At 47.1% G+C, this 23,472-nt stretch overlaps 1 protein-coding gene across 5 annotated transcripts in view; it reads left to right on the top strand.

Moving 5' to 3' along the window:
- PMFBP1 (polyamine modulated factor 1 binding protein 1) overlaps positions 1 to 23,472 on the top strand; it is a 1,053,891-nt gene that overhangs the window by 534,108 nt on the left and 496,311 nt on the right. For all 5 annotated transcript variants that reach the window (XM_029608277.1, XM_029608279.1, XM_029608278.1 and 2 more), the window contains one exon: positions 20,009 to 20,176. In XM_029608277.1, the coding sequence (XP_029464137.1) occupies positions 20,009 to 20,176 (168 nt within the window). The remainder of the gene's footprint in view (positions 1 to 20,008; positions 20,177 to 23,472) is intronic.

Below are 23,472 nucleotides of genomic sequence, written 5' to 3'. Positions count from 1 at the left end.
CTGCAGTTTCTGAGAGGCCTGCTGCGCCCTTCCCGAGTAGCGCGGGAGTGGCGGCCATTTTAGGGACAGCCCGCGAAATCGCGCGGGAGGCTGCCGGGCCTAGCGACATGTCTCCCGCGTTTTCTCCACAGACAAGGCCATCGGGAAGGGGCACACCGGGGGAGGGGGCTGAGTCCCCTGTGCAGGCCAGTGCGAGTGAAGATTCTTCGGACTCTGGGTCCTCATTTTCCTCAGACTTTGCCCTATTGCGGCGCAAAGCTTAAGCTTAAGAGACGCTGGCGCAGGGCTGAGAAAATTGTTCCTGTGGAAGGGGCAGGCAAAGCTAAGAAGAGGAAGACCAAGAAGGTCCCAGGCTTTTCCCCAGCGCCGCTCAGGAGGACGCGGCCGCTGAGAGGAGTCCCTCAAGGGACGGGCACAGAGTCCTCCTCGCAGGAGGAGGTGGATTCGTCCGAGGAGCCCCGGGGGGGCCCAAAGGGACAGCAGGGGCTGGTTCCGCCCAGCCCGGAGCGGGCGAAGGAACACAAGTCGTCAACGGGGATGACCCGAAAGTGGTTCGGCTGTTCCGGGGAGAGTTGCTGTCTCCTCTTATCCCGGCCATCCTTCAGGATCTGGGGGTGGAGCCCCCACCAATAATGTTCCGGCCAGGAGCCAACATAGACCCAGTGCTCTTAGGTTTCACTGGCCTAGCAGTGGCCTTCCCATTCCATTGTTTTTTCGTCATTGGATATCCTGTTTCACGAATGGGATACACCGGAGTTAGGGCTGAAGGTCAGCAAGGCCATGGATAAGCTCTAATCTCTGCCAGGAGGACGTCCTGGAGCTCCTACGGCTCCCCACGGTGGACGCGGCGGTGTCGGCATTGACGAAGCGGTCGGCGATCCCGGTTACGGGGGCCACGGCTCTCAGAGACGTTCAGGATAGGAAGCTGGAGGTACAGCTTCCAAACATTTTGAGGTGTCAGCCTTGGGAGTCCGTGCTCCCATCTGTAGCATCTTCGCCATGAGGGCTAGTCTGCGCTGGGCCCAGGTCCTCCAGGCGAATGCAGCTCTGTCAGTGGAGGAAGCCACGCAGGCGGGCCGGCTGGAGGCGGCAATAGCCTATGAAGCAGATGTCCTCCACGATCTCCTTCGTATATCTGCTACATCCATGGTGTCGGCCGTCTCGACACGCTGCCTTCTTTGACTCACAATTGGGCGGTGGATGGATCCTCCAAGGCTCACCTCGGAGCGCTACCGTTCAAGGAGTTGGATAATTTAACAATTTCCCTTGGGGAAACCAGGGTTTTTTTACACTGCCTGAGGACAGGTCCAGATCTCGGTCCTTTTTCCCTAGCAGGGCGCTTTTCGGGGAAACAGAAGATCGCGCCCCAGAGGTCTACCGGGCCTTCCTACCGGTCGTCATCTTCCCGGTCGCAGTAGCAGCGGCAGGATTCAGTAGACAAGGGGGTGCCCTTTCGGGCTCGGGGCCCAAGGCTTCCCAATGAAATACAGTTGGTTCATCCCTCGCATCAACCTCAGGCCATCTTTCCAAGCGTAGGGGCGCGGTTGACGTGGTTCTTCGAGGACCGGGCCACAATAACGTAGGATCAGTGAGTCCTCAGCGACATAACACAGGGCTACGGTCCGGCAGACAAATTTCTGGTGTCACCCTGCAAGTGTTCAAAGAAAGGGACGACAGGGCAAGAAACCCGGCGGCGCCTGGAAAGCTTGGGAGCCATCTCCCCCGTACTTTCCGATCAGCGAGGCACGGGCCGTTACTCCATTTTCTTCATCGTGCCAAAGAAGGACGGCATGTCACGGCCAGTTTTAGATTTGAAGGGGTAAACAGATGTCGTCGCATCCCACTCTTCCAAATGGAAACAATTCGGTCTGTGATTGCCTCGGTGTTTCAGGCGAGTTCTGGCTTCTCGGGATCTCACGGAAGCGTACCTCCACGTGGGCATCCTGCATTCTGGACAGACATTATCAATTCCGAGCTCTCCCTTTTCGGCCTCGCAACGGCTCCTCGCACGTTCCCGTAGGTGACGGGGGTAGTGGCGGCACAGCTTCGACGGGAGGTTTTCCTGGGGCACCCCTCCCTGGACGATTGTCTGATCCGGGCCCAGTCCGAGGATCGATGTCGTCTGGCGGTCGCCAGAGCCCTCCATCTTTTGCGGTCCCGGGGCTGGGTCGTCAACCTCAACAAGAGTCAGCTAGTCTTCACTTAGTCCTTGGAGTACCTGGGAGCCCTGGTCGACACAACACAGGGCGCTGTGGTTCTGTCCGGAGAATGGGTGCGCAGGCGGCAGTGTCCAGTGAGCCGGTTCCTATCTCTTCGACTACCGCTGGTTCCTATCTCTTCGACTACCGCTGGTTTGCGATTCCCTGACGGTTCTGGGCTCTATGGCATCAACGATTGAGGTGGTTCCCTGAGCTTTGTGCTTCTACGGCCATTACAATCAGCCTTCCTTTCCCGATGGCAGCTGGTGTCGGGAGAGTTCCACCTATCGCTTCCACTCACGGCCCAGGCCAGGTCCAGTCTTCACTGGTGGTGGGATCCGGACCACCTGGCTTGTGGAGGATCCCTCCTGATTCCCAACTGGACGGTAGTAACCATGGATGCCAGCTTCTCCGGTTGGGGAGCAGTCTGCCTGGGCAAGTCCGTACAGGGCCGGTGGTTCTTACGCTCAATCACAATGGTCCATCACCAAGCTAGAGTCCAGAGCGGCTCGCCTGGCGCTACTGTCCTTTCTGCCGTTGATACGGGGAAAGGTGGACCATGTGTTGTTGGACAAGGCAGACCGAGTGTTGTTGGACTAAGCGATTTTCCGTGGCCTACATCAATTTCCAAGGCGGGACACGGAGTCTACTGCCGGCGGAAGAGGCGCAACTTTTGATATCCTGGGTGGAACAACATCTCAGCGACATTGCAGCGTCTCGCATTCCCGGGGTCGACAAAGTCCAGGCAGATTTTCTCAGCCGTCATCATCTGGACCCCGGAGAGTGGGAGCTGGCGGATGAGGCGTTTCTCCTCATCTGCGAAACGTGGGGAGTGCCTCACATGGGTCTGATGGCCACATGGCACAGCACAAAGGCTCCGCGATTTTACAGTCGGCGTCGGGAGAAAGGGGCCGACGGAGTCGACGCGTTGGTGCTTCCCTGGCCGACGGATAGCTTGTTCTACGTGTTTTTCTCCCATGGCCGATGTTAGGTCAGATCCTTCGGCGCATAGAGTTGCACCCGTCCAACGTGTTCATGGTGGACCGTGGTTCGCGGACCTCATTCAGTTATCAGTGGATGCTCCCCTTCGCCTTCAGGGGTTGGCGGGGCTCCTCCGCCAAGGCACCGTCTGTTGGAGGATGCGGATCATTTTTGTCTCGCGGATCACTTTGTCTCGCGGCGTGGCTTTTGAGGGAAATCGGTTGCAGAAAACCAGTTACTTGGATGCGGTGGTGTCCACGCTGTGGAGGTCCAGAAAGCAGTCTACGTCCTTGGCTTATGTCCGAATCTGCCCTACTTCCGCTTCCGTCCCCGAGTTCCTGGCGTTTCTTCAGGCTGGTCTTGCCACAGGACTAGCGTGCAGTTCCCTCTGCGTCCAGGTTGCGGTCCTTGCTTGCTGGCGAGGTAAGGTTCGTGGATCCTCCCTCGCCCTGTTTCCGGATGTCTCCCGTTTTTTTCGGGGGGGCGAAACATCTCCGTCCTCCATTACGTCATCCGTGCCCGTATTGGAATCAGACTTGGGTTCTTTCCTCCCTCTGCACGACGCAGTTTGAGCCCTTGAAGCGGTCGACTCTTAACGATCTCACGTTGAAGACTGTATTCCTTGTCGCCATTGCTTCGGCACGGCGGGTTTCGGGCTTGCAGGCGTTGCCCGGTAGGGAGCCATTCTTGTGCACTTCCGAATCGGGAGTCTCTTTGCGCACAGTCCTTTCTGTTTTGCCCAAAGTGGTGTCGGTGTTGTTTTCACTCGGTTGAGCTTCCCGAGTTCCCGGTAGGAGATTCCTCGGACCCGAAATTGCAGGAATTACGGCACCGGGATGTGCGGAGGTCCCTCCTTCGCTATCTGGAGGTCACCAATCCTTTTCGAATGACGGATCATCTCTTTGTTCTGTTCGTCGGTCCCGAGAGAGGGGCCGCGGCTTCCCGTACGCCGATCGCCCGTTGCCTCAAGGAGGACATTGGCTCAGCATACTTCGTGCAGGGAAAGCCTGTGCCCGTGGGTCTCAGGGCTCACTATTCACGATCCCACACTGCGTCTTGGGCGGCATCGTCTCAGGTGTCGCCTCTAGAGATTTGTGGGACAGCTACTTGGAAGTCGTTACATATCTTCATTAACCATTACCGGTTGGATGTTCGGGCTGCTGAGACCGGGGGGTTTGGAGAGAGGGTACTCCGAGCGGGACTCTCTGCTTCCCACCCTCGGTAAGTTGGCTCTGGTACATCCCAGGTGTCCTGGACTGATCCTGGTACGTACAGGGAAAGGAAAATTAGTTTCTTACCTGATAATTTTCGTTCCTGTAGTACCAAGGATCAGTCCAGGATCCCGCCCGCAGTGCTACGCTAAAGTTACGGAGAGTCCGCTCATCGTTATTTTTAGTAAGCTGCCCCTAGTTTATTTGCTCTCTCGGTTGCGGAGTCTGGTTCCTGTAGGGGTGTTGGATTTATTTCCGTTTCATTAGCAAGTTTGTATAGTTAGCTATGGTTGCCTTATGGATTTTCTACTTTGACATTACGTATGACTGAGGGGCTGTGACTGGCACAGGGGCATATATGGCTCCGCCCACAAGTTTTGCTCTGTCTCCATCTACTGGTGCGGAGTCACAACCCAGGTGTCCTGGACTGATCCTTGGTACTACAGGAACGAAAATTATCAGGTAAGAAACTAATTTTCCTTTATCTTCCTCATTGGTAAATTTGTCTCTCTTACTGTCCCCCTGGGCTAATGTCTCATAATTCTTCACTTGTTAATGAGACACCTTCCACCATGAAACTTGAATGTGGGCCTACTCTTCCCTTAGTGACTTCAAATTACTATCACCTGCAGCTGAAGTTGTATTTTAAAGGGAGGTCAGCCTTAAGCTGGGAACCTATTCCTAGTGGGCCCACCCATAAAAAAGGACTCTGGACTTGATTTTAATTAATATCTCCTTTGTTAAGCTGGCTTCTCTGAAACTCCTGATTGAGAAAATCCCTCGATCAGATCATGCTGTCATATCCTGTTCAATGTCTATTTTGCTTCTAACCAAATTCATCACAGGATCCATTCCAAGTTTCTAGCCCATTGTCAGATAGACTCTGATCTTTTTTTGTGAACAGGTGCTCCCCAAACTAGCTGGATTCAATCTGTCCGATGTTCTGTCAGTGGTGGATTGTTTTCAAAACATCTTGAATGGTACCTTTGATGAATTAGCATCCCTGAAGCTTGTCACTCCTAGGCGAATACAATCTGCACCATGGTTCCCTCCCTTATTAAAGGAATTCAAACAATTCCTGTGCAGATTGGAATGCTTATGGCAAAGGACAGGATCTGAGGTCTTCCTCTGTGCTCAAGATATAAAAAAAACTCTACCTGGCAAAATGTTTCCATCGATAAGCAGAGCTGAATTAGCCATGATCTATGGTAGTGCAACCCCTGGTGGTACTGGACAGAAAATGTATCTCCAAGCTTTTGCTCTACTGAGCATATGCAGGATTAACTGCATGCTTGTGTCATCAATGTAGCTCCTCAGTGGGTTTTTTTTGTCCGTTCTCTGCATGGATGGTATCTAGTTGGGTCTTGAATTTTTTCAGATGTCACACCATTCCTGCATACTTCCTTACTTACAATGAGCCCCAAATCAGCACTTTTCAGTACTACTTCTGACAGGATCTCAAAAAGAGCTGCCAGTGGATTCTAGGGATGTGCAGAGCAAAATTTTATGTTCATATTTTTTATGTCCGAAAGGGGGTCCCACTTGCGGCCAATATGGACATAAAAAAAATCCAATGAGTTGGGTATATGTACATATGTGCAAAAAAAAAATTTAAACCCCCTCACCCTCCTTAATCCCCCCCCCAGACTTACCACAACTCCCTGGTGATCGAGCGAGGAGTGAGGACGTCATTTCTGCAATCCTTGGCGAGAAGCATGTGACGTCGGTGGCACGTCGAGTGACGCGGCGTCACGTGATTCCCGGCGAGTTCGCGCCGGACGGCTCGTTCGGCCCAAAAAGAACTTTTGGCCAGCTTGGGGGGGCCTCCTGACCCCCCCAAGCTGGCCAAAAGTTCTTTTTGGGCCGAACGAGCCGTCCGGCGCGAACTCGCCGGGAATCACGTGGCGCCGCGTCACTCAGACGCGACGTCACGTGATTCCCGGCAAGTTCGCGCCGGACGGCTCGTTCGGCCCATAAAGAACTTTTGGCCAGCTTGAGGGGGTCAGGAGGCCCCCCCAAGCTGGCCAAAAGTTCTTTTTGGGCCGAACGAGCCGTCCGGCGCGAACTCGCCGGGAATCACGTGACGTCGGCGTCACGTGATTCCCGGCTCGTTCGCGCCGGACGGCTCGTTCGGCCCAAAAAGAACTTTTGGCCAGCTTGGGGGGGCCTCCTGACCCCCCCAAGCTGGCCAAAAAAAAAATTTAAACCCCCTCACCCTCCTGACCCCCCCAAGCTGGCCAAAAGTTCTTTTTGGGCCGAACGAGCCGTCCGGCGCGAACGAGCCGGGAATCACGTGACGCCGGCGTCACTCGACGTGCCGCCGACGTCACATGCTTCTCGCCAAGGATTGCAGAAATGGCGTCCTCACTCCGCTCCATCACCAGGGAGTTGTGGTAAGTCGGGGGGGGGGGGATTAAGGAGGGTGAGGGGGTTTATATTTTTATTTTGGCTCAACAATCGCGATTTCCCACATATCGAACATATCTATGTTCGATATGTGGGAAATCCGATCGTTTATGTCGAATCAATTTTTTAAGTAAAAAAAAAAAATGAGTTGCGTTTCACTAATGCGGTCAATCCGAATGCACACCCCTAGTGGATTCAAGACTTGCTCTTGTGGCCAAATCATATTGCCTATCACAACTGCTACCTATGCCTAGATCCTGAACTTGATCAGGCAAATTACAGCCCCAGTGGATGGATGTCCCCGCAGCTGCAGAGGACCAGAATGGCAAAGATCAAATCTCTTTGACTCCAGATCCAACTCCATCAGGAAGTGACTATAGTAAGTTCTCCAAAGGTAGCGAAACTTGGAGTCAGGTCTGCGGCATATTTTTAGCAGGTAATAAATTTTCAAGGTAACACAGGGAGAGAGCCTTCCAACCGTTTGTCTCACACGGCGCTCTAATTTCTATACTGTACCAAACTTTATGATTGCTTTGCGAGATTTTTTCTGTTTTAGTTAGAACAGGGCTTAATTTATCTGTGATATCATTCAGGTACCAATCCGGACTGTGTGGCATGCTCAGAATCTAAGAAATCTATATTTTCATTAATATCTTCTATTTCACGTAACAGATCTTTTGTTTTTATAGATGGATGATAAGAAAACATTTTATTTTGGCTATTGTTGATAGCAGATATTGAAGAAAAAGTAAATGATGATTGAATTAGGAAATGGTCAGACAATGGTACTTGTGTATATGTTATGTTTGATGTGCTATCCATTTTGAAATTTATAAAGATTAGATCTAAGGATTACCTTGCCTTATGTGTCAGATCAGTTGTAATGAGTTCAAAGCCTAAAGCAGCTAATGATTCAACAAGGGTATTACAGATTGCGGACCTCGGGTATACATTCATGTGCAGATTAAAGTCTCCTAAAATAATCGCAGGTTTTCCAGGCATTGACAAATAGCTCCATAATAGGAGAAATATGTTCTAATACAGTGGTTCTCAACTGGTGTGTCCCGAGGTCCCGGGAGGAGTGTCGCAGGGCCAGCAGAAGGCTGATATCTCCTTATCAGCCCGGATGGGAGTTGGTTGACTTCTCTTATATTGGGCCTGATGGGAGGCTACTCTCACTTCTTCTCCTCTTTCTGGCCCATTGGGAGGCTGTTTCCTCTTTTATTCAGATCAGAATAAGCCAATTCCTGTTGTTCTGGGCCCGATGGATGGGAGGCAAACTTTATCTTTCCCTGCTGAGTCTGGGAGCGATCTGCTTATGATCTCTTCACTTTGTAGAGGTTGGGGAAAGGGAATTGGGGATTCTGAGCAGATAGAGGTGGAAGGGAGAGGGAATGTGTGGGCTGCTGAGCAGGAAGAGTTGGGAAATAAGGGTTGGGATAGCCAGGTAGGGATGGGAATGGGATGAACCCCCGAATGATAAAATGAGTAACCATAAATTCTCCATCACCATTCCAACGAGTTTCTAAAAGCGCACACATGTCCACTTCTAAACCCCTACGTAAATCTTATAATACATTGATAAAGATGGAGCTTCCGCCCTCTTAAAGTGGAATACCCGGTCTAAAGCATGGAACAGCGAGGGATACCTAGTTTCCGCTGGTAGGGCTTTTATATAATGTCATATCTGTAAATAGGGGAGTGGGTGTGTGATTCCAAACCCATAAGTGGTCCAGAATTCTTAAAAAGAGAGAAGCACTCCCTCCGTTGTTAGCAAGTGGCCCAAATGTGTAATGCCCCGAGACTCCCATGTACGAAAGCTGGAGGATTGGGTTCCCGGATTGAAATCTGCATTGCCCACTACTGGGAGAAAATAAGCACATATAGGTTCAATCTTCAGGAGTTTGGACAGTCATCTCCACGTTTGCCTTAGCGGGCGTATCAAAGCAGTGGGAAGTTGGGTCCAGCTGGCCTGCACCACATATGCCGGGGCTAACGGGTGTAGCACTACCCTGTCTGCGCTTAATGGTGTATGGTTCAGCTTGTCTAACAACCAATCTCTAATAATCCTTAGGTTACAGGCCAGATTGTATGCCTCTAAATCAGGTAGGCCAAGACCACCCCAGCCCCATCTGGCTTTCAGCCATGATAGTGGAATCCTAGCTTTCCCTCCCCTCCAAACAAACCGTCATAGAGCACCCTCTAGTTGTTTAATGTCTGTGTGCTTTAAAATTATAGGGATATTCTGAAGAAGGTAAAGCCATTTTGGCAAAAGGATCATTTTGAATAGATGAACGCGGCCACTCAGAGAAAAGGGGAGTTTACTCCAGTTGGACAAACTGTCGTTAGTCAGTTGCAACAGTCGAGGAATATTTGCTTGATATATTTGTTCAGGGTTGGATGGAAGGCGTACCCCCAGATAATGGGTAATGGTAAAGGAAATGTATCTGTCCACTCCCTTGGTAAGGCAGAGGGATAGGCCAGGGCAGAGGATTTGGACTCATTCAGTTTCAAGCCCGAGAACACCCCAAAGTCCCAGACCACGTGCAATAAGGCGGGTAAGGAGTTTAGGGGCTCTGTAATAAAAACCAGCAGGTCGTCCGCAAATGCCACACTTTTAAAAATACACACGCCGAACCGTACCCCCCTAATCTCTCGATTCTGGTGTATGGCTAGAAGAAGGGGTTCCAACTGCAATATAAACAGTAAAGGTGACAGCGAGCATCCCTGCCTGGTGTCCCGAGCCACGGCAAAGGGTTCCGAGTGCACCCCGTTCGCAAGAATAATTGCCTTGGGATCTGTATACAGAAGCCTTATAGCCTGCAAGAAAAAACAAGTAAACCCCATTCTCTGCAATAAATTAAAAAGATAACGCCATTCCAACTGGTCAAAGGCCTTTTCAGCGTCAAAACTAATAATAAGATGGGGAGTGTCCATTTGGCGGCACATGGTCATGGCTGTCAAGACCCGGCGGATGTTGGCTAGTGCATAGCGCCGACACACAAAACCCACTTGATGGTCTCCAACTAAGGAGGGGATAATAATAGCTAGCCTATCTGCTAAGATTTTGGCCAATAATTTGATATCCAAATTTAATAACGATATGGGGCGATATGATTCAGGAAGGAGGGGATCCTTGCCTCCCTTCGGTATAAGGGTAATAAGCGCGAAATTTTCATGTACCGGAAAGGATCCCAGAGCAATCAGGTCTGTGAACGCCGCAGCCAAGGGGCTGGCTACGTGGTCCATTATGGATTTATAGAACTCTGCGGTATATCCGTTGGATCCCGGAGCCTTAAGGGGCCTAGCACGTCATATGGCCAAGCGAACCTCATCTTCCGAAATTGGTTGGTTTAATTGCTCCTGCTCTTCACTTGTTATGCTCGGGAGAGGCAACGAGGAACAGAACCGCTCATAGACCTCATCGTTAGTACCCTCCGAGGAATATAAGGCCAAATAGAAGTCTCTAAAACACTTTAATATAGCAGGGGTATCCCGGAGCACCGTAGTGGTAGATGACTTTAATACTGGGATGTATCTATTAGTGTGCGCAGATCAAATCAAATTAGACATCATACGTCCCGTTTTATTTGCATATTGATAGTCGAAATTGATAATATAGAAAACTCTTTTTTGCTCGCTGATGAATAAGAGCAGTACATGTCCCGCGCCTGAGAAGTCGCCACGGAAATCAAATTAATTCGGGCCTTCCTTAATTGCGCGTGCAATGTAAGGATTCTTTTATTAAGAACCTGTCGTCTATGCGATAGACAGGAGATTATATCACTCCTTAATACCGCCTTTGTTGTGTACCAGAACAGAGCCGGTTGGGCTGTGTGAGACTGGTTAAAGTTAGCATAATCCTTCCATTTGGCCCGAAGATAATCACGAAACTGAGTGTCATTAGCCAAGAAATAAGGATAGTGCCACAATTTTACCCCAGAGTGCCCACCCGAAAATTGAAAGTCCACCCAAACCGGCAAGTGGTAGGAGATCACAATATTTTCGATTTCCGCGGTCTGGATTATAGGAAACACATGATTGCTAACTAGGAAATAATCTGTCCGTGAATGAGATGCGTGAGCTCGGGATATATGAGTGAAATCACGCTCTGTGGGATGAAGAAGTCTCCAAGCATCCAACAGGTGTAACCTATCCTCCAGGAATTGAGGACCTCTGCCCTGACCCGAGTCATGCCGACGGGGAGGAGAAACATCGAGCGTCACATCTCGTACAGTGTTAAAGTCTCCTCTGACAATCAAAAGGTCTGTTAGGTACGGGATTAAATGAGAGTAAAGCCCTCTGAAAAAGGCAGGACTATGGTTATTAGGGGCATAGGCATTGCATAACACGATAGCTTGGCCATAGAGCTCAGTAATTAAGATGATACAAAATTATTCAGAGTAGTTAAATCACAAGCAGACTGTGATACATTACAGGAGGACCTTGCAAGACTGGAAGATTGGGCATCCAAATGGCAGATGAAATTTAATGTGGACAAGTGCAAGGTGTTGCATATAGGGAAAAATAACCCTTGCTGTAGTTACACGATGTTAGGTTCCATATTGGGAGCTACCACCCAGGAAAAAGATCTAGGCATAATAGTGGATAATACTTTAAAATCGTCAGCTCAGTGTGCTGCAGCAGTCAAAAAAGCAAATAGAATGTTAGGAATTATTAGGAAGGGAATGGTTAATAGAACGGAAAATGTCATAATGCCTCTGTATCGCTCCATGGTGAGACCGCACCTTGAATACTGTGTACAATTCTGGTCGCCGCATCTCAAAAAAGATATAGTTGCGATGGAGAAGGTACAGAGAAGGGCAACCAAAATGATAAAGGGGATGGAACAGCTCCCCTATGAGGAAAGGCTGAAGAGGTTGGGGCTGTTCAGCTTGGAGAAGAGACGGTTGAGGGGGGATATAATAGAGGTCTTTAAGATCATGAGAGGTCTTGAACAAGTAGATGTGACTCGGTTATTTACACTTTCAAATAATAGAAGGACTAGGGGGCATTCCATGACGTTAGCAAATAGCACATTTAAGACTAATCGGAGAAAATTCTTTTTCACTCAACGCACAATAAAGCTCTGGAATTTGTTGCCAGGGGATGTGGTTAGTGCAGTTAGTGTAGCTGGGTTCAAAAAAGGTTTGGATAAGTTCTTGGAGCAGAAGTCCATTAATGGCTATTAATCAATTATACTTAGGGAATAGCCAGTGCTATTAATTGCATCAGTAGCATGGGTTCTTCTTAGTGTTTGGGTAATTGCCAGGTTCTTGTGGCCTGGTTTTGGCCTCTGTTGGAAACAGGATGCTGGGCTTGATGTACCCTTGGTCTGACCCAGCATGGCAATTTCTTATGTTCTTATGATATAACGGCCCTGAGGGTCCGCTATTTCTTTGATAATTTTGAGAGGAAGCCGCTTGTGAATCAAAATGGCTACACCCGCCGACTTCGAGGTAGCCGAAGCAAACCTCACCTCCCCCACCCAATCTCATTGTAATTTACTATGCTCAACATCGGAGAGATGAGTCTCCTATAAATAAGCCAGCTGGGCTTGTTTTTTCTTCAATAAAGTATTTTAGTACTCTTAATAGGGGAGTGCAGCCCACAGACATTCCAGGTGACCACACGAGTGAAGTTACTCATAACCTAAGTTAAGAAACAAGAAGAACACCGCGTATTCCGGCCTAATCCAGCAAGAGCCCTCCCAGCTAAGGCCCTCACCGTCCTTCCTCTTCCCTTGCCACCGAAGGTAGAAACCATAAATAAAAAACAGAATCACAGCATTCATACACACAGACTCACTCCCATCATTCCTTCTTACCCACCCTGTCATACGCCCTCCCCCTTTACCCCCATCCCGGAAACCATCCCCTACCCACCCCTTCCCTTTTCTCTTCCCTAACCTCCCCCCCCCCCAACTTTCAGGTCATTTTTACTTCCCCTCATGGAACTCCACCACATCCTAAACACAAAACCTCCCTGCAGAAAAAGTACAAGATCACGTGTGGATGAGCCCGGAGCCCCACCTCACATCATTCCATAGTGAAATGCCAATAAGGCCATCCCATTATCCAATTTAACCTTCCCCAGGACCCAAGGGGTCTACTACTGGCCGTTAGGCCACGAAATCCTCACTAGAGAAAATACACAGTCAAACAGGCTGAGTTATAGTCCAGAAAAGGTATGGCATTCCCCACAGACTCGAACTGCCCAAAAGTCCAAGTAGCCACAGAGTTTCAGGAAAGCCAGAGTGGCAGCTTCCCTGGTCTAGATCCATGCTTATTCTGAAGCATCTCAAGTGACTTCCAGCTATCTCCAGGGTTCCAGGGCCGTGGGGATCCCCGATGTCTTTCCCCGTTCCCTTCAAGGCCGCTCCAAAATTGGAGCGGCCTTGGAGGGAAATTTTTTCCAGCCCCCCCCCCCCCCCCACCTTTCCCTCCCTTCCTCTATCTAACCCACCCCCCAGCCCTGCCTCTGGCAGGCGTAACTTGCCCACGCCAGCTCACCATCCCCCGGCACAGGCCGCTGTGCCAGAGGATTTGGCCTCGCCCCCGGACCGCCGCCACATCCCTAGCCCCGCCCCAGACCACCCCGAACCACTGCCATGCCCCCGGACCGCCCAATTTTGAAAGCCCAGAGACATACGCACATCCCAGGGCTTGCGCGCGCAGCCGAGCCTATGCAAAATAGGCTCTGCGCGCGCAGGGGCAAATTTTCTTGGGTTACGCGCGTAGCCTTTGAAAATCTACCCCATAGTGTAGCTGGGTTCAAAAAAGGTTTGGACAAGTTCTTGGAGGATAAGTCCATTAACTTCTATTAATCAAGTTTACTTAGGGAATTGCCACTGCTATTAATTGCATCAGTAGCATGGGAACTTCTTGGTGTTTGGGTACTTGCCAGGTTCTTGTGGCCTGGTTTGGCCTCTGTTGGAAACAGGATGCTGGGCTTGATGGACCCTTGGTCTGACTCAGCATGGCAATATCTTATGTTCCCAAACCACATCACCTGAAGGTTATGCAACTACTGCACAGCCACTTTTGTAGGGGGTCACCTGGAGGAGAAAAGACCTGAGAGAAAATATTGGCACAGTATTATTGGCTGGGCCTACATAAACAGGTTCAGTTGTATTGCTGGTCCTGCCCTACCTGCTAACTCACAAAGCCTGCCGGTATAAGGGCAGCACCTCTCATACTAATACCTATCATTGAGACCCTTTTGAAAAGGTGGGCATGGACTTAGTGGGCCCATTAGAGAGATCCTCTTAGGGAATAAGTACATTGATGTCATTCTTGAGTATGCCACAAGATATCCAGAGGTAGGACCTCTATGGAATATGAAGACCCCAATGGAGGTGACTACCCTAATGAAGGTTTTTTCATGACTTGGGCTACCCAAGGAGATCGTGTCCAGGGTAATGAAACAATTTTGCACCTTGCTTAAGGTAAAAACTCTGCATACCAGGGTATATCACCCACAGATTGATAGCCTCATTGAGCGCTTCATTCTGATGCTCAAGAAAATGTGGAGGAAATTTGTGAATGAAGACGGCAAAAATTGGGACTCATTGCTACCCTATGTGCTGTTCGCAATCAATGAAGTACCCCAGAGCTCAATGGGGTTCTCCCCTTTTGAGTTACTATATGGGAGGAGACCAAGAGGAACCTTGGACATAACTAGTGAATCTTGAAAAGATGAAAGGAACCCCAGGCAGAACCTCATTGACTATGTTCTCTGAGTGCAGGATTTCCTAAAAAAAAAAAAAGCTGGGGAGGCAGCCTGTATAAGCCTAGAGAAGGCTCAGGCTACCCAAGAGTAAGGTTATAATTGCCCACGGTCCAAAGAGTATTCCAGCCAGGGGACCACATCCTTTTCCTCCTTCCATCTTTGGAAATTGTTATTAGCCCGTTGGCAAGGACCTTATGAAGTTCTGAGGAAAATAGGGCCCGTGGATTACAAAATAGCCCAGACAGATAAATGAAAGAAAATGCAAATCTACTTCATAAACCTTCTGAAGAAGTGGGTTGCCCAGTTGTGCAGAGTGGTCCAAGAAGAAGAATTTGGTCCAGAGGTCAGACTTGAAGTGGATCAAACCCAGATTCCTTTCAGAAAACAGCTGTCCACCCCACAGATAGCTGACTTAAATTAGCTGGTGGAGCAAAATTAGGGGATATTCTCGAATCTACCAGGTTATATCCATCTGGTACAGCATGACATCATTATTTCTCCTGGAGTTATACGGTAATGACCCTATCAGATTCCCGAGGCTGGGTGCTGCATCATTGAGACCAAAGTGAAGGAGATGCTCCGGCTTGGAGTTATAGAGGAGTCTAACAGTGATTAGTTCTCACCCAGAGTGTTAGTGCTGAAGCCAGATGGGAACATAAGGTCTGTGTCGACTTTAAAAAGTTCTCAAAACTCGATGTGTACCTCAAGTGGATGAGCTTTTTGAGCGTCAGGGATCAGTCCAGTTCATTTCTACCCTGGACCTTACAAAACGGTATTGGCAGGTGCCTCTCATGCCAGCAGCGAAGGAGAAGATTGCGTTCTCAATGGCAGGTGGATTTTTCAGTATCTTGGCCACACCCTGGGGAAGGGCAAGGTCCATCCACAGACCAGGAAAATTGAGGCCTCAGAAGTAGACTTGGGAGCAATCATAGTCCAGGAGAAGGATAGCCAAGAATATCCTATAGTTGGAAGCTGATGCCACGAGAGAGGCTTTACTCAGTAGCCGAGAATGAGGCCTTGGCAGCGAAGTGGTCCTTAGAGGCTTTGCGGTACTATCTGCTGGCATGGCAGTTCATGCTCTTAATGGACCTCCAACCAATCCTAAGGATAAATAGAAATAAGGAGTCCAATGTGAGGGTGATGAGAACGTTACTAGCCCGACAGCTCTTCAAATATAAAATATGACATAGTGCAAGAAAGGAAAACACCAATTCAGATTTCCTGTCCAGAGAGCTGTCCCTGGTATAGGCAGGCGCTCATCCGAATAAGGGAGAGCTGAGTGGGGAGGGTATGTAAGGGAGTGTACAGGAAAATCCCTTAAACCAGCTTAAGGGACCAGCCACAGCTATCTATCACAGTCATTTAAGAATCAGCCCCACAAGGGTTTCTGGATGAAGGGAGGTTCCTTTTACCATACTATAAGAAGTCAGAGCCCAGAAGGGTTAGAGAGCCTCTGGGGAGCAGGCAGGAAGCCAGCGAATGCAAAGACCCGTTACGTTTCAGTTTGTACCCAGTACTGCAAAGTGAGCAGTTTTCTTCCTGTTTTGGTTTCGCACTGTAAATAAATTTTCACCTAAGGAAGCAGCCAGAGTCTGCCTCCTTATTTCTCTTGGCTGTTTCCTAAGCCACAATTGGCCACGTTACCATAAAAATACTTTGCTTGTATCAAAAGAGGAATTTACTGAAGCATTGCTTAGCTTATATTGAAGATTCTAATGCAACAATGGGCCCTGACACTAGTGTTTCATGGACTGCTTCAGGGATGCTGCTCAAAGCAAGACTGACATCAGTGAACTGATTCAACAGAAACTAAACTTAGTTGATACACGTGTTTATCTTGGTGAATCATATCTGCAACCAATAATAATCAGTAATTAAAAAAATCAAAATATCACTAACATATTTGTAAAAACAGAGGGGTAGATTTTCAAAAAGGACACGTGATTTTATAAAATTCCGGGTCGGCGCGCACAAGGGTGGGGGGGGGGGGTATAATTTTGCAAATACGCACAGCGATGCATCGGGGCCTTCTCCAGTTCCCAACTCCCTACCCTAACTTCCCTTCCCTTATCCTATCTTCCCCCATCCCTATCCTTGCTACCTTTAATTTCTTTTAACTAACCTTTTACTCCTGCAAATGAGCAGGAGCAAGTTGCGCACGCTGGCACAGCGGCAAATGGCCGCTGTACCGGGCGCTTCTAGCCCCGCCCTGCCACTTGGACTGCCCTACCCAGAAAATGCCCCCCGGCCTGCCCCTTTCAGGAAGGTCTGTGCTTATGCGTGGCCGGGCCTTTTTAAAAATAGGCTTGGCATGCGCAAGGCCCTGCCATGCGCGTAAAGGCTGGATTTTACACACGTGGCCTTTTGAAAATCCACCCTAAAGTGTGCCAAGAGGAAAAATAAATCCCTATTTAATATCTTTTTATTTGATTTACAGATCCACAGACCGATCTGTTTCCATATTCATTCCATGCAGCATTACTATATTTTATTTATAAGGCTACTTCTACTCCAATTGTATCAATTGCTGATCCATATTACCACCTCGAATGAATGTTTTCAACATATGCAAAATGACTCAAGTTAGGTCAGCTGATGTGTGACCAGCAAATAAATGAGCCACCATTGGAGCTTCCTCACGCTAATTGAGGTTTATAAAATAATGAGTGGAATTGAATGAGTAAACGTTAATCACTTATTTACTCTTTTGAAAAGTACAAAGACCAGGGGACACACAATGAAGTTACTGGGTAATACATGTAAAACAAATAAGAGAAAATATTTTTTTACTCAATGCATAATTGAGCTCTGGAATTCGTTGTCAGAGGATGTGGTGAAATCTATTAGTATAGCTGCATTTAAAAAAGGTTTGGACAAGTTCCTGGAGGAAAAGTCCATTAACAATTATTAAGGTAGAGTTGCAGAAATCCATTCTTATTCTTAGGATAAGCAGCTTGGAATCTGTCTACCCTATGGGATCCTGTCAGATACTTGTGACCTGACTTGGCCACTGTTGGAAACAGAATACTGGGTTTTATGGACTTTTGGTATGACCCAGTATGGCAAGCCTTATGTTCTTATGTTCTTAATTACTGCTGCGGCTAAGTTGTTCAGTCATGTATTTCTGAAAGGATCGTCTAGTATTCCCAATATAAATTAAAAGACATGGACTGATGACTATATAAACCACAAAGGTAGAATGACAATAACAAGTAAACTTAAAATGGATAATTGGTTGATTCTGAAGTTTCAAAATAGTGCCCATGATGGCTTGAGGGCAAACCATACATTTGATACATATAACAAATCATTTTGGTAAAAAATCCAAAGATGCTGTGCCAACATCGTTTAGCCTCAAAGAATGAGCTAATAAATCCCTAAGATTTGCCCAAAGATCCCGAGCAGTGCTGTCTTTCGTTCGATTCAAGGTGAGTGACTCAGAATTGGTTATTGCGTCAGTTGGGGTAGCTATGGCAGTTCATGCTCTGTAGTAGCTGCTCATGTTGGTAGCTAGTAGGAGTATCGGTGTGCCATGAGTGTGCAAAAGAGAAGTACAAACAGTAGAGTCAGGCTGCTCTCCTGGGCAGCTGGTCCAGCTGATTACTGCCAGCATGCTTGCTGCTGCATTGGAAACAGCAGCCATTTAGGAGGAGCAACTGTCACATGCATGTATTTTTACTAGGATTTCTATATATTATTATACTAGCAGCCTGCCAGGCAGACCAAGTTGCTAGTTAATTCTATCCGTATAGCCTGCTTTCATTTCCTGTTCCTTCTCCCTAAACAATTTTAGATACTTCCCAATTAACCTGTTTTCTTCTCATCTCCCTCTTTTTCATACCAGTAATGTTTCTCCTTACTCTGATATTCGACAAAACAATCCTAGCTCATAATAATAAAACTGTTAGCCAAGTCTTCCTAGTTCTTACTATGAGCTTGACTTCCTTGCAGGCCATAAAGTTGTTGACTCCTGAATTGGAATGTGATGTGGAGGGGTACAGTTCTCTTCTTGTACAGTAAAGTTGGTGTCAATTTAGTCCATCTCATTCTTGATTCCAATATGTGTGTACCCCTTTTTTTGGTGCTAATCCTAAATGGTCTCACCATCTCTTCTCTATAGCTCATTTCTTAGCCCAAACCTTGGAGTGGCCACAATTCCATACTAACTTACACTGGCCTGCTGTGAGCTGCTTGAGCTCAGCCTTCTGCTCTCAGGTGGTACCCACCACCATCAATTGTTACACTGAACCAGCTAGTCTCAGAGCGTTGTAGTCTTCTGTTACCATCTCAGGTACCCCTATGGGCTGTGGTGTCACTAGTTCTTCCCCTGTCTGAGCATTTTTTTCAATTAAGCATCCTCTGTCTTCATCCCATGCCCTGCTGAATTTTGTTATTGTTGTTGCCTCCACCACCCATTCTGGAAGGGCATTCGATGTGATGAAATATTTCCTAAACTCCTACACAAATGAATCACCAATTGAGTGAATTTTATAAGACAAAAAATATTTCCTGACATCATTCTTGGGTCTACCCCCTTGGAGCTTCATATCATGATGCCTAGTAATAGAACTTCCTTTCCTTTTAAAGAGACTTACTTCGTATGCCTTATTAATACCTTCCAGGTATCTCTATCATATTCCCCCGTCTCTCTCCACTTCCAGGGTATGTCTTACTAGGTCCTTAAGTTTCATTGTTTATAGGTTTTGGTGCAGAACCTTCACAATTTTGATGGCCTTCCTTTGGACCCTCTGCATCTTGTCTACATCCTTTCAGAGGTTTGGTCTCCAGAACTGAATAGGATATTCTAGGTGAGATCTCACTAATGACCTGTAGAAAAGCATTATCACCTCCTTTTCTGCTGGTTATGCTTCACCATATGCAACCTAGTATCCAGTTGGCTCTTGCTACTGCCTTATTGTACTGTTTAGTCAGCTTAAGATAGCCTTATATGATCACCTAAGATCTCGCTCCTGTTTGGAGAACATCATTACTTTACCCTCACACCATCATGTTTTATTCTCTTGTGTTTTTCTACCTCAAGTACATTCTTATTTTGATTAAACTTAGTTGCTGACACTTTGACCACTCTTCAGGTTTTGTTAGGTTACTGCTCATTTTTTCCACTCCATCTGGAATTTCTGCTTTAGTATGTATTTTAGTATTATCCACAAAATCCCCATGTAGATGGTGTGTGCCCAATTAGAAGTTCCAAAAATATATCACACAAGCAGATGCAGTGTGCCTTAGATCCCCTGGTTGTGATAGATGGTTATAAAATTAGATAGGCTAGATCAAGGACATGACATGAAAGAGGGTTTGGGCTTGGGGGTATGAAATGCCTCTGTTTATTTATTTATTTATTTTTGGTTTTTATATACCGAGGTTCCTGTATAAAATACATATCACACCGGTTTACAAGGAAATAAAACTGACGCCTCGTAGGGCGGTTTACATTGTTTGACTGATTTGTTCTTGATGCAGGTAAAGCAATATCAGCAGCTTATACAGCAACTAAAGACAGAGGTGGCTGCTTGCCAGTTTTGTCGGGATTCTGCTGAGTCTAACCTGAAGATCAAAGAAGAAGCAGTCAAGGAGCTGCAGAAAGAAGGAAACTTGCTTCGGCAAAAAGTTAAGGAGATCCAAAGAGAGGTACTCTTTTTGGTTAGCCTCATCATAAGAAATATGGAAATGAGGAAATGTTTTCTAACATAGCTGACAGCATTTTCCTAACAGTGATTGAGAACATCCTGAACCTCTTCCCTCATCCTACCTTGTATACATCATTATTTCTGTCCCTCCTGTCTCTTGTACACATTCTGCTTCTTTCTTAGAACTTTACTCCCATTTCTAATCTTTGCCTTTATTTCACTCTCCTTTTGTTTCTCTTTATTATTTCTCTATTTTTCTCTGTCTTTCTGGTCACTGAGCTGTGGAGAAGGAGGTCTGTTTTCTGCTGTTTTGTTACTGGACTGCAATCCTGTAGCTTTGTGATTATTTTAGGCTGTGCTTAAATAAGAAAACAATGGTATCAGAGCAGTAATGTTGACCATAGGATCAGTGTAGACATTATGATCATGAAATGCTGAGGAAGATTTAAAAAGCTATAAAAGTAACACAATAAAGATTCATGATTTCAGTTAGCATTGCAGGATGTTATCATGTGGATTCCAGAAGGGGTAAAATGATTCATCTTTTAGTGCTGAGTAGTGCACAGGGTCTGGTTTAGGAGATGACTATGGATTCTCTTACAGCAAATACTCAATGAAAGTCTTACAAATGGATCATGCATCCACATTGTCAGAGGAGCATCTACAACGCTTTCATATAAGAACATAAGAAAATGCCATACTGGGTCAGACCAAGGGTCCATCAAGCCCAGCATCCTGTTTCCAACAGTGGCCAATCCAGGCCATAAGAACCTGGCAAGTACCCAAAAACTAAGTCCCATGAGCAGCTAGTCCAGCTGCCAGTTAATTATCCAAGGAGAATTTGACTGAAGCTTTATGTCTGATGATTCCTTTCAGTTGCTTTTTCAATTGTCTTTTGCATTTTTATGCTGATTTCAACATTTTCTTATATTACCTTTTAGTATACCATTAGGCTTTGCAGCACTTTAATATGTTTTTGGCCTCTGCCATTCTGCTTGATTATAGCAGTCTTTTTAACTGACCTGTATTGATTTGGGACTATGGTTTCTATATTTTTCCCTCTTCCAAGGCATTTTCTTTTTTTTAATTATTTTCCCTTTCGTTTTGATCTGTGGTTTTTCCTTCAACAATATCGATGAAGCAGCCTGGTAACTTTAAGCACTGTACTTGTTTTTCCTATTAAAATATCCAGCAATGGTCCTCTTCAGGAGTGGTCTACTCTGTCTCCGGTATGCATTTCTTATGCACAACTTAAACAGATAGCTTAACTTGTTCTTTACTTGAGGACAGAGGCTGCTTCTTTAACTTTAAACTTTATTAACAGGCAAAACAAATAGGAGTCTTACTGTGCAGAAAATGGAGATAACCAGCTGTTGTGTTTGTGGCATTGTGGACCCTTGGTCGCAATGGAGATGACTCCGCCCACTGGGAGGATCCCCGTGGGGAACCACTGCGATAGGCTGAACTCAGATAGCAGACACAGTATGGATAGAGGCTTTATTGTACTGCTGTAGATAGATGGTAAAAGCAGGAAGGTAAGGCACTGATCCACGAAGTGCCAGTACGTTCAACAGGCTCAGATGTATAGTCTCACCCAGATGTTCATGATAGGCGGGAGCCCGCAGTGCGGGTAACGCCGCAACTGGTGAGTGGAGCTGGAGCACCAGATCATAGTGAGGACCCCGAAGGGTAGTTGGAAGCGAGAGACCCCCGAGGAGCAGGTGTCTAGAGCTTCTACTGGAGCGAGGCCCTTGGAGTGAAAGCGGCATCTAATCATGCAGCTTAGAGCGGTCAGAGTAGCTAAACCGAAGTCTTTGCTAACTCAAGGTGGTAGCGGAAGCGGAGGCTTGTTATACCCAGAGGTACTGAAGTCATGCGGTGGGGCCGTCCTCAAGGTTCCCGCCATGACGTGTATTTGAGCGTAAGAGATGTGCATGCTCGCGCCCTAGGAGGCCATGGGAGTGAGCATGGCGGACTGGGGCGCCCATGCTAATTTGGAAATGCCGAGACCCTCGGCACTTGGCACCAGAGGCAGCCATCTTGCCCAAGGAGAGAGAAAGAGGAGAAAAAGAGGTAAGGCAGAGCGGTTGCAGCCATCTGCGACCAACGGACGCAACACCAGCATAATCTCGGTCACAGAAATAAGGACAAGTAAAATGAGAATAATTTTTGCATGGTTGGCCAAAGATTAGCGGCTGATACATACAGGCCTGGCCATTGCAGACTGATAAGCATGAGCCAAAAAATTCTCAGGCTCCCTTGCTTCAGTCAGAGCTTGACCCATTATGGCCAATTGCACTAAATACAGCTAAATCTTTGAATGTGTAGGCTAATATGGAACAAAGAAACTATGCAGAATTAAAGCATTCATACAGCATTAGCAATAACAAGTCTACTGTAGAAGCAGGATACTATGAGCAACCAGAACAGTGAATAAACAGATAAACCCCTGTGGAGACAGGACGTGGGCCATATACTTAAGGAAGAGCGACAATTTTGCTGGTTGCAACATCTGCAGATCATAACACTGACACAACTTGGAAAAATTAAGAGTATGATTTGTGGGACATGCAACATATGAAAAGAATATTCATATGAACCAAAATAATAGTATTTCCTTATTGTCCCACCAGATCAGTCCAGATTATTTCCTTTCCTTTAATATAGTCAGACCAGTCCAGACAAGTGGGTTATGCACACCAAACAGCAGATGGAGATAAAGAACAACAAGCTTCCTGATGTCACTCCTTATATACCTCCAAACTGACACCAACATGCCAGTATTCCTGCATCAATCCAACTGAGGACACCATTAATAGAACCATAATCGCGGTTATTATAATTACATTTATCATTATCATAATCATTATCTTTAAACTAGTGCACTTCCAGAAAAAACTAGACAGTGCACAATTTGGCTTTCGCCAGCAACATAGCACAGAACTTCATATACATTCTAAACTTGACACTATCTCATGTATTTATTGGTTTTATTAGACCTTTCCTCTTTACTCAGGCAGGTCAATCCATGTGAGTGGGTTATGCACCTCTATCAGCAGATGGAGATGGAGTAAAGATGAAGTCACGGACATATAGCCCTGCCCCAACATTAGCCCGACAGTATTCTCCATTTCCAGCAGGTGGTGAAAATGTATCTCCCTACTTGGGGATTCCTCGTAGTAAAAAGAAAAAAGAGGAAAATAAGAAGGGAGAAGTTTGGAAGCACCACTAGAGCTCCTGTGGTGACGCCAGTGGGTCCTTCCGTCAGTTGAGCGTCTGGCAGCCTAGTCAGGCATG

This window comes from Rhinatrema bivittatum, chromosome 7 (genome assembly GCF_901001135.1).
Source record: "Rhinatrema bivittatum chromosome 7, aRhiBiv1.1, whole genome shotgun sequence".
NCBI lineage: Eukaryota > Metazoa > Chordata > Amphibia > Gymnophiona > Rhinatrematidae > Rhinatrema > Rhinatrema bivittatum.
This window is presented reverse-complemented; position numbering and strand designations above follow the sequence as displayed.